Below are 12,244 nucleotides of genomic sequence, written 5' to 3' on the forward strand. Positions count from 1 at the left end.
AAAAGGACACTGTTAAGTTTAACAAGTTAAAAAAAATTAAGATAAATGCGATAATATATAATTTAATGTATGTCGGTGGTGCCAGCTTTAACTTTGATAGCAAAACTGATTTTTTTAAAATTAGTTTCATGTATATTTACAAAAAAAATCAGCATAACATAAAGAAAGCAAATAAACAAAATGTACATGTGCATACAGATAACATATCCAAACATAACAGGCAAGAGAGGTCCAAAATAATTTTAAAAAATGACAGTATAATAATTAGGGCTATGTATTTGCAAAATTTTAAACATGAGTCTCTCTCTCTGAGCAGGTTACAATTAGAAAGCTGTTTATGTTCTATTATCCTGGACTACCAATGTTCGCATATCAGGAGAGCAAGTAGTGTCACCAAACAGAACCTTGCGTGATCGTCCTGTAACAAATGATGAATGAAGAAATGGTGACCATTTTGCATGAACCAGATCAGGTTTGTATTTTAGATGAACACACAATTTTTAACGGGGTGCATAACTTGACCAATAAGGACACTACAAGGGATATTCCACTTAGCCTTTTAGTATGTTTTATTAACAAAAATATAAAGGCAAAATAATTTATTTGTGAATTTAAACGGCGGTTTTAATGTTTCGTTGAAGGTCTTCAAGCAAACAGGTAGTTACGGTACAACAGCACTATATTTGAAAAAATGGAATGACATCTGTGATAACCAATCTCCCAAGGTGAAGAGAAAAATTCCGAAGGCAAAAGTATAAAATAATCCTTGGGAACACCAGACTCGCAGCAGGCAGACTAGCAAGCTCACCAATGCCAAACAATCTGAAATCTGTGTATCATACATCAATTTTGCTAAACAATGAATTCACCAAAAGTATACCTTTTTATATGTTTACACAGTATGAATTCATAATCCAAGTACATTATGATTCTACAGATTTAAACTGCACATGTAGATATATTTAGGAATATTAATTGACATTTTTACAAATACTCCATGAATCCTGGACCAAATTTAATCTTATGGCTTGAATCTTTTCTGAAATGCGTTAAAATTTGATTTTTACATTTTTAATTATTAGAATTCATGAGTTTCATTATTTTTCAAGTGAAATTGTCCTGCTAATTTACCCGATTTGTTGGAAGTGTTTAAATTTAAAATATGCAAAATTAAAACAATTCACCAATAGTGAATAGACTACCTTTTCCCATATATGATTAGAGGTAGTAGCTACATCATTCCTCATCTAGTCAGTTATTGACACTTACCTAGGTCGAGAAAGACTGGATAATTTCTGGATTCATTTTAACAGAACTAACTAGATAAACAGGTATCAGTGCTAACTGGTGAAGGTAATTACTCAATTTCTAGCATAACCGCTAATTGTTGAATAATTGAACTATTTTATTAACCTACCCCATGTCCTGAACATCTTCTTGCACCACTAGTGCTAGGGCAGGTACTGAAATTGAATGCTTTCAGGGGAAGACACTTGTAATTGATGCACATCCTGTCCTGTCCACATGGGGTTCCATCTTGCACATATCCCAGATCTGTGTCTTCATCTAATATGACATGGGCACCACTAGAAAACACAAACAGAACAATAGTACAAAGTAGAAAACAAGAGGATGGCATTTCTTGGGGCTATTTTTGGCACATTGATTAACATGTTTGTGTCAAACTGTGTACGATTCTAACAAAGTCTTTAATTCATTTACTTCAGACTAAAAATAATGTACAGAGGAATATTAACCCCTAGGAGTAAAACAAATGTTCTATTTAAAAAAGTTCCTAACCTAAATTAAAAATGGCAAAATTTGAAAAGAATTTCTGCTAAGTAATGGATCCTTTATTAAAACCAAAGTTGAAAAGTTTCAAATCCTGCATCTGTGCCTTCTTTGTCAAATTCTTGTTACTTGCTCCATTCTCAAAGCATTGATATAATGAGATGACTTTGATTATTGCTTCAAACCATGATACTGTTCTGTGCAATAGAGCATATAAAAAGGCAGAGATTCAGAGTTTGATAAGGAACCAATCAGCTTACAGATGACTTGGAAGAGAATAACTTGCTGAAAGACAATCAGCACAAATTCAAACATGTCTAACTAACTGCTGGTATTTTTTCTAACAACATTACTGATGTGGTGGGCAGGGGAAAGATAGTTGCCGTGATATACTTAGATTTCCAGGAACCTTTTGATAAGGTTTCACATTTATGATTAATGACGAGTGATGGAGGTAAAGTATGGATATTAATTGACGGAAATACAGGAAAGAGAGTTGTCATAAGTGGAAACTTCTCACTCAAAATCCTTGCTATTTTTAACATATACTATTTTAACATATACTAATGACTTGGGAGGGGTATAGGAAGTAAAATCACCCTAGATGAGGAACACTGTAACCAGATTCAGAGTGGTTAGATCTTTTAGGTAACTAGACTAATAGATGGCAGATGCAATTCAATGTGGATAATTGTAAATAATTAGCATGGAAGCTAGGAACCAAAAGAGGGAGTATGCATTAAATTATAATGGTACACTGCTATGATTGTGAAAGAGATCCAGGGATTATTCTGAATAAATTTCTGAAACCATGAAAATAGTTCTGAGCTGGGAGGGAAAAAAAGGAAAATTAGGTAACTGGTTGCATTAACAGAGGAAAAAGATAAAAATCAAAAGTGATTTTGCAATATTTAAATTAGGTAGCTTCATAGTACTTGAACTTTACACTGGGTATAGTAATACTATAGTCCAGTGCCAAGCCATATTTTGAGTCACCACGTAGTCCATGTAACATTATGAATTTATATTTTCAATTTTTCCAATATCTGAATAAGTGGATGGCCCTACCCACTCTCGACATTACAAAGAAGTTGCCCTTTGCCGTTAATATTAGTGCAAGGTGCAGTCAGCAGTATAACTTGGGTCTGTCAGCTGAACAGTGCAGATAGGTCGGAGGCCAGTAGCTGCAGTATAACCGCAGCTTACGTTATGAGAAAGGTTAAGGAAACTGAGCTTGTTTCTTTGGCAAAGAAGATTTCAATATTGTTTAATTGAAGTTTTCAAGATTATGTAGGGAGCTGACTAAATTGGTCAAAATTGTTCATTTATTGTCAAGGTTTCAAATATCAGGTAACAAGTTAATAATTAGGAATAAGATGGGAAGTCAGGTAGTCATTTTTCACCCAAAGAGTAATAGAATTGTGGAATGAGTTACCAGGGAAAGCCATTGAAGTGGGCAGCATATGTGGGCTCAAGACACAATTATGTGTCTTTCTGGAGAATAAAAATTAAGGAATATGGTAAGAATGAAAAAAAGCAGCTGTTGAGCCTAATTGCTTTTTTCTGTTCCTACAAATTCTCATGTGCTTAAATACATTTAGATAAATTTTATGTTTTATTGCAAAAAAGTGCTATTTGTGCTTTGTATTTTGTAAAATCTGTGTGGGAAGTTAAGCTTGAATGACAACTAGTTTATTCAAAACATACAAGTATAAAATTAAATTTAATGATGTCATTATACAAATCATAACAACTGAACTGAAATGTAGATTAAATGTTGTTGTGAAAATGTGGTTAAATAAGCATCTCGATTGTAATTAACTGCAAACACTATGTAGTGAAATATATGCCTAATCAAGGGTGACAATGAATTCAATTAAAAAGACCTAATGAATAAATCATAAGAAATGATTTGATTTCACTATGAAACTACTGGTAGTCAGCGTTAACGGTTATCACTGATGGTTGGAGACAGTTTAAAGAGGAGCTTTCATTTCCACATTCGGTGGGGTCGGAACACCAGCCGTCACGATTATGCACCCCGCTCGATTTTCTTAGGGTGGGGTTACAATGGGCAGCTGATCCACTGCCACCAATTTACTGCCCCCGCCAAAAGTGAAAAATACCCCCTGGCTCTTTTGTATAAAGGTGGGGTGGGGGGGGGGGGGGGGGCGCGGAGGGGAATTTACTGTGAGAAAAATTGGTTCTGTGCACACCCGTGACGCAGGTACCAGTGTAGCCCTGCAGTGTGGGGACAAACTGTGCCAAATTTTACATCACAATGCTCAATATTTATGTTGCAGGTGAAGCACAGCTTGACCTGTAGCACGCTGGGCTGAGGAGCATACATTCCAGTGTGGGAATAGCTCTTAAAGGGTTGCGGCTCATCATTCAAGGGAAAGTTGAGCCGGTGAGAGAAAAGAGGACTGGTTATTGACAATGGCACAGTGGAGGTCTGTGGGCAACACAGATTCCTTTGATGTTGCAGGACTGGAGGTCCTCCTGCTGCAAGTGCATCAAAGGGGTCATTGCACGTGAATTTAAGAACATAAGAAATAGGAGCAGGAGTAGGCCATACGGCCCCTCAAGCCTGCTCTGCCATTCAATAAGATCATTGTATACTCTAAGGCAAGTATGTGCTTCCTTAGGTAAGGAGACCAAAACTGTACACAGTTCTTCAGGTGTTCTTTTTATATTCGTTTATGGGATGTGGGCGTCGCTGGCAAGGCCAGCATTTATTGCCCATCCCTAATTGCCCTCGAGGAGGTGGTGGTGAGCCACCTTCTTGAATCACTGCAGTCCGTGTGGTGATGGTACTCCCACAGTGCTGTTAGGTAGGGAGTTCCAGGATTTTGACCCAGCGACAATAAAGGATGAGCGGTATACTTCTAAGTCAGGATGGTGTGTGACTTGGAGGGGAACTTGAATGTGGTGGTGTTCCCATGCGCCTGCTGCCCGTGTAGTCTCACCAAAGCCCTATGTAATTGCAGCAAGACTTCCTTACTCTTACACTGCAGCTTCCTTGCAATAAAGGCTAACATACCATTTGCCTTCCTAATTGCTTGCTGTATCTGCATGTTAACTTTCTCTGTTTTGTGTACAAGGACACCCAAATCGCTCTGAATCCCAACATTTACTAGTATCTCACCTTTTAAAAAATATTCTGCTTTTCCATTCTTCCTAGCAAAGTAGATAATTTCACACATTCCCACATTATACTCCATCTGCCACCTTCTTGCCCACTTAACCTGTCTATATCCCTTTGTAGCCGCTTTGCGTCCTCCTCAGCTATGAGGAAAGACTGGATAGGCTGGGTTTGTTTTCCTTGGAACAGAGGAGGCTGAGGGGAGTCCTTATTGAGGTGTATAAAATTATGAGGGGCATAGATAAAGTGGATAGAAAGGACCTATTTCCCTTAGCAGAGGGATCAAAAACCAGGGGGCACAGATTTAAAGTAATTGGTGGAAGGTTTAGAGGGGATTTGAGGGGAAATTTCTTCACCCAGAGGGTTGTGGGGGTCTGGAACTCACTGCCTGAAAGGATGGTAGAGGCAGAAATCTTAACTACATTTAAAAAGTACTTGGATGTGCACTTGGGATGCTGTAACCTGCAGGGCTACGGACCAAGAGCTGGGAAGTGGGATTAGGCTGGATAGCTCTTTGTTGGCCGGCACGGACACGATGGGCCGAAATGGCCTCCTTCCATGCTGTAACTTTCTATGATTCTAACAGCTTACTTTCCCACCTAGCTTTGTATCATCAGCAAACTTGGCTATATTACACTCGGTCCCTTCGTCTAAGTCAAAAGCAAAATACTGCAGATGCTGGAAATCTGAAATAAAAACAGAAAATGCTGGAAATGTTTTTATTTCAGATTTCCAGCATATCCAGTATTTTGCTATTGTATTAGTGTTTAATTCACTGGCACTTCTCTTCTAGGAATGCCCACCTTGAAGAAGTTCTGCTCTTCTCTCCGACGGGATTTCTGTTTGTCTCTTTTACCTTGTTCATCTCCAGTTCTGACGAAGGGTCAGCGATCTGAAACATTAATTCTGTTTCTCTCTCCACAGATGCTGCCTGACCTGCTGAGTATTTCCAGCATTTTCTGTTTTTACCCCTTCATCTAAATCATTGATATAGATTGTAAATAGCTGAGACCCAAGCATTGATCCTTGCGGCACCACACTAGTTACACCCTGCTATCCTGAAAATGACCCGCTTAATCCGATTTTCTGTCCGTTAACCAATCCTCAATCCGTGTTAATATATTACCCCCATCCCATGAGCCCTGATTTTGTGTAATAGCCTCGTGTGTGGCAACTTATCGAATGCCTTCTGAAAATCCAAATACACTACATCCACTGGTTCCCCTTTATCTACCCTGCTAGTTACACCCTTAAAAACCTCAAAGATTTGTCAAACACAATTTCCCTTTCATAAAACCATGTTGACTCTGCCTAATCATACTGTGATTTTCCGAGTGCCCTGTGACCACGTCCTTAATAATAGATTTTAGCATTTTCCCTACTACTGATGTCAAGCTAACTGGCCTATAGTTCCCTTCTTTATTGAACAGCGGAACCATGTTGGACACTCTGGAACTGCTCTTCTTCATCTCAGTATGAAGCATATTCAAAAACCCCAATTCCACTTCCACTTCTCTGCAAGGTGCAATGTCAAAAGTCAGCAATAATGAAAAAAAGTAATCACAAGGAGAATAAAAAACAAAAATGCAAAAATGGAAGCTGACCCAACTAATGCATGGAGCAAAATGCAACAAAGGGCACAGGAAAATCCCAAAACCCAGAAAACAACATTTCTCTCTAAGGATTCCCAGAACATCCAATTCACCTATTTTTATGGGCATTGCTCGCACTGTGAGGAAGTCTTGCCTGAAGACATAAAATTGAGTGTGCAACAGAAATAAGGTTCTTTAATATTTAAATAAGGTTACACACACTAGTAATACAGTCTCATTAATTTAGCTCAAATTCCTCGTTGGAAAAATGGGCGCCTGTGTTTGCCAACCTATACCTGCGTGTGAGGCCCCGGGCTGGAAAATTTACCTTACTGCACTGATACGCCATTTGAGGAAAATAATACTGTAAAGTCATTTTACAATTACTGGATAACACACAATCGCAGGAATGAAATTTCTCCACTTGGTTATTTTGTAGCTCGTGCATCAGAAATATAGTAAATTACCTGCAGTTGATATACTTGTGTTTCTGTAATAATGAAGACATCGTCACATCACCCCAGAGTTCTCCTATTCTTGGCACACTAGAGGTATCAGCACACAGTAGATAGCCACAAAGCACATCTCTGAATTAAATCAGAAGCACAGTCAGAATCATGCTAAATGCAAGATTTATTTTACATATTCAATTGCTCATACATTCAACCTGATCATTACATGTCTCAATTTCAATTTGCATATTTTGTTTCTGGTTCAAATTCTTATTTTACAAACCATGTAACGGTGAATGTTACTTGTGTGCAGTGTAGCTAGAATTTGAAGTAAACAAACTGCATTAAGATCCACTACATATTAAATAAGTTAAGCTACTGAGTGGAGCCATTTATTTAGTTAACTTCTGTAAAGAGGTTTTGCAAACTTCTCATTTTTTTTTACAAACGCAATGTAGTAGTGTAAGTTGCGTTGAAATACAACATTGCATCACTAGTAGGTGACATCATCATGAAATTGTTGTAACAAGGTATGCCAGTAATACAAGCAAGGGAGAAGCCAAAATGTGAAATAGCCCAAGGTTGGCAATTTAATGATGAGAAACACTAATTCAGTTGTTCTTATTTGCTTTCAAAACATATTAACTGGTCACCTCTCTCATTTCCCGGTGTGGAACCTTACTGGGCAGCACGGTGGCATAGTGGTTAGCACTGTTGCCTCACAGCGCCAGAGACCCGGGTTTGAATCTGGCCTCAGGCGACTGTCTGTGTGGAGTTTGCACATTCTCCCCGTGTTTGCGTGGGTTTTCTCCGGGTGCTCCGGTTTCCTCCCACAGTCCAAAGATGTGCGGGTTAGGTTGATTGGCTATGATAAATTGACCCTTAGTGTTAGGGGGATTAAATACGTGGGGTTACAGGGATAGGGTGGGATATGTGTCGGTGCAGGCTCGATGGGCCGAAATGGCCTCTATCTGCACTGTGGGGTTTCTGTGATTCTGTGTACACAAATTGGCTGCTAGGTTTGCCTACAAAACAATAGTGACTATACTTGTTATGAGGATGTGAAAACCATTATACAGATGCAAGTTCTTTTGTTCTCATTTGTCACAGGTGTCAGTTGTGGCTCAGTTGGTAGCACACTTGCCTCTAAGTCAGAAGGTTGTGGGTTCAAGTCCCACTCCAGGTACTTGAGCACATAAATCTAGGCTGACATGTGCAGTGCTGAGGGAGTGCTGCACTGTCGGAGGTGCTGTCTTTCAGATGAGATGTTAAACCAAGGCCCTGTCTGCTCTCCCAGGTGGACATAAAAGATCCCACGGCACTATTTCGAAGAGGAGCAGTGGAGTTATCCCTGGTGTCCTTGCCAATATTTATCCCTCAATCAACATAACAAAAACAGATTATCTGGTCATTATCACATTGCTGTGTGCAATTGGCTGCTGCGTTTCCCACATTACAACAGTGGCTACACTTCAAAAGTACTTCATTGGCTGTAAAGCGCTTTGAGACATCTGGTGGTCATGAAAGGCACGATATAAATCCAAGTCTTTCTTTCTTCTCATTTGTTTTCTGTAACAGGTGATCTTCACTAGGTAAGTCAATGCCTAAAGGCCCGAGTGCATTTTAATCATCTGCATTTATGATGCCTTCATGTAGTAGGGCCACTGTCCACCTACAATACATTGAACTCTTTAAAAAGTTGGGCAAGTAACATGAACAATCTGTTTAACTGTTGCTGAGGTATTCATTGCTGGCAAATCCTTGAATTTAGTTTCAAACAGGAGAAGTATGGTGCAATAGACGGTGACTGCAGCCAGTTGGGAAAAAACACTGCAGCACAGCCAGCTACTGACTTTAAAAGAAAACATTAAAATCACAGAATCCATGACAAAGGTACAGCCTTAATGATATTGTTGGTTAACTTTCCTACAGCCAGTTTAGCCGTGGCTCAGTGGGTAGCAACTTTCTCAATCAGAAGGTTGTGGGTTCACGTCCCACTTCAGAGACTGGAGCACAAAAAGTTTAGGCTGATACTTCAGAACAGTACTGTTGGAGGTGTTGTCTTTTGGATGAGGCATTAAACCAAGCCCCCGTCTGCCCTCTTAGGTCAACGTAAAAGATCCCATGGCACCATTCTGAAGAAGAGTGGGGAAGTTCTCCCCGGTGTCCTGGACCATATTTATCCCTCAATCAGCATCACTAAAACAGATTATGTGCGGTTTGAGGGAGCTTGCTGTGCGCAAATTGGCTGCTGCGTTTCCTACATTACAACAGTGACTACACTTCAAAAGTACTTCATTGGCTGTAAAGCACTTTGAGACGTCCTGATGTTGTGAAAGGTGTTATGTAGATGCAAGTCATTTATTTATTTCTACAAACAGCTTTTCATAACACAACTGTTCAGTGCTGGCATCAACCTTGTTGCTCTTCTATGAACTAGCTCCAATTCGCCAATATTCCTTTCATAGTAAGGTGCCCCAAAATCCACCAAATTGCAAATTGTGGTTTTATCAATGAGTTACATAGTCCTAAAGTACTGTAACTTGTTTTGGGTTATAATCAACTGTCCTCAAGAGCCTTTGCAGCACTTTGTGGTGAGGCTGCTGATAATCTCCTCATGGTCAGCCCAGCAATAGCACAGTGTGGGAGAGGGTTGCTTGCAGCCTCTATTGGGAAAGTGTGCAAAGCATAGGGGAGCTTGAAAGAAAGAAATAAAAATGTTTGTTTATCAAAATAACATGCATAAAACTATTTTTGAAGTTTTTTAACCAAAAATCCTTCTTTACATGAAATCAAAACTTATTAGCACAAAGTCACATCAAGTGTTGTATTGGTATAGGTTAGTCACAGGAAATCTTAATAAATCTTCCTTTACTTTGCTTGCTGTCTTCATACATTTCAGGAGAACTAACTTCAGTTGATTCCACAAAATGTAAATCAAGATTTGATTAAACAAGCTTAAAAGAAAGCAAAAACTATTTAGACCTTCAAATTAGGCTTATGTTAATAGTAGTATACAAACATTTAATGCATTTGCATAAAATTCCTTTGTATGCTATCTTAATTGATGTGCTAATCTGTTTATTTTAAATATTAAAGTAATAGACAAAGGAATTTCACACAAATACAATTTAGACTATATCCTGATAAAATGTTAAAATATAATTAAAACTAAAAAAAGCTAAAGCTATCTATCCTTTAGCATAAATACTATCAAATGTTAACATGGTTCATGTGCTGGTGCTCTCGCCTGTGGGGAAGGAGGTTGTGTGTTTGAGTCCCACACCCTGGGGCTAATTTTGACTTTGTGTGATGGTATAAAGAAGTGATACCGAATCAGCAGCCGGTTTTACATCTCTCTCAATTTTTATTTTCATTGAATTCACAACCTGATCTGACACTCCAGTGCATTACTGAGGGAGACTGCTCAGCGGTTTCCCTATTTGAAAAAGAACATGGAATTCTCACACTGCCTACGGACAATCTTCCCTCAACCAATATCACAAAAAAAAATCAACTGGTCTTTCATCTTATGACTGTGGGATCTTGCTGTGCAAAAATGGTTGCTCTATTTGTCTACATGATAACAATCATTTGACTTCCAAAGTAATTTATTGTGTGAAATGTTTTGACAGATTTTAGTCTGGTAAGACATAATATAAATGGCTGTATTATTATGCATGAAATGGTGTAGAGTCAGGAGTTTACTTACTGTTTATTGCATTGGATCCAGGTGTCTTTGTCTTTGCCACAGTTTCCTTTCTCAGTCCCTTCAATGTTCAGCTTTTCATAACATAATTTGTCCGCAGCTGTTGCTTCTAAGAAACAAATGATTGTGTTTCTTTTAGTTCCCGAGAAGTGACATAATTTTGCTTCAAATGATAAATGAAAACCATTAAAAGAAATCAAAGGAAGCAAGTTAGAAAAGGACCACAGATACTCCTAATGCCAACAAACATTACAAAAACACAGAGGCTCACATCACGAAAAGAAAGGAAGTGAAAAATTATAAAACTACCTATTGATAGACCAACCTTGCTACAGGTCCATGCAAAATGAATGCAAATATATAAAGGAAAACATCATAACTTCAGGAATTAGTGGTTTAAGTATCAATAACATAGCCAGATGAAAAAATGCATACAGGCCATGAAAACCTGTGGCCATTCCAGTGTAGACCTGGCCTTACATCAAGGATTTCTCTATGGTCGGTCGGGGGCGCAATGTCCATCCACCCCATACGTGGCCATTATAGTAAGGTGGGGGTGAGCACTCCCTATGTCAGTAGATCCCATGCCATGGGCATTTAAGGGGACCTGGCATATGGTCAGACCAGGCTTACCTCCTCCCGACCGATAGTGATGGGAACCACATAGGAGTTTAGGCCATAACCGTGAGCTGAACCACCAAAGGAAAAAGACTACATTTAATATTCAAGCGCCATCCTTCCCAGCTAGGCTACTTTTGAGGGGGCAGGAACCTCGGACGTGCCCCTAGTAGTGTGGGCGCTTACCATTGGGCTGTAAATCAGTGAACCTTCCCTTTGCCCCAGAAAGCACTCTAGGACCAATGGCAGAGGTTCCCAGCAGGCACACCTTGGCGCTTATGTCGAGATATGCCCTGTCACTAATTTTCAGGGCCATAGGATACAATCTTTCAATAATTCATTAGCCAAAAGTAACATGCCTATGTGCTGAATAGCTGCCAATACACACCTGCTATTTCCAGCAGTTTTGTGCTGTGTTTAAAATAGATGTGACAATGTTCCATGTGCCATTTTTAATGGCATATATTTCAACATGTAAATAGGATGACTGGTATGCCTCAGCGCTACTCACACCATTGCACCTCAAGGTCTCAAGCTTTTGAATCATTTTTGACAAGAATTTCTTGCTGGTGAGTAAGACATTCCTGACATAATAGGTAATTCCCTATTTAACCTTGGTTCCCTTGCTGCTGAATCTGTGCTGCTTATACTGTGGAGCAGTTTCAGCAACAAAGGAACAGATGTTCACTGTTGCTCCAAAGTCACAAACATGACGTTAAAGCAACTACATATGTACAATTCTTATATGAACAGTTAGTTCAGTCATGATTGTGACTTTGACAATCTGATGAGGCTCTTTCCCGATGTGGGTGAAGGTCCACACAGAGCAGCATATGAAAACTGGGTTGCTGGTGTGTATTGCCACATAGAGGCCTCTCTGTTCATGGCCAGACCCAAAATGGCAAACCCAACCTAAGTGCTGCCAGTGGCAGCTGTT

General features: G+C 39.3%; 1 protein-coding gene across 1 annotated transcript in view; it reads right to left on the minus strand.

Moving 5' to 3' along the window:
* LOC147117152 (disintegrin and metalloproteinase domain-containing protein 22-like) overlaps positions 1 to 12,244 on the minus strand; it is a 173,969-nt gene that overhangs the window by 93,630 nt on the left and 68,095 nt on the right. Inside the window, exons 10-12 of the mRNA XM_085987893.1 lie at positions 10,693 to 10,798; positions 6,996 to 7,115; positions 1,418 to 1,586 (exon numbers count right to left, since the gene is read on the minus strand). Of these exons, the coding sequence (XP_085844019.1) occupies positions 1,418 to 1,586; positions 6,996 to 7,115; positions 10,693 to 10,798 (395 nt within the window). The remainder of the gene's footprint in view (positions 1 to 1,417; positions 1,587 to 6,995; positions 7,116 to 10,692; positions 10,799 to 12,244) is intronic.

Source organism: Somniosus microcephalus, chromosome 5 (genome assembly GCF_052327205.1).
Source record: "Somniosus microcephalus isolate GS21.2 chromosome 5, FLI_Smic_1.0, whole genome shotgun sequence".
NCBI classification, from domain to species: Eukaryota; Metazoa; Chordata; class Chondrichthyes; order Squaliformes; family Somniosidae; genus Somniosus; species Somniosus microcephalus.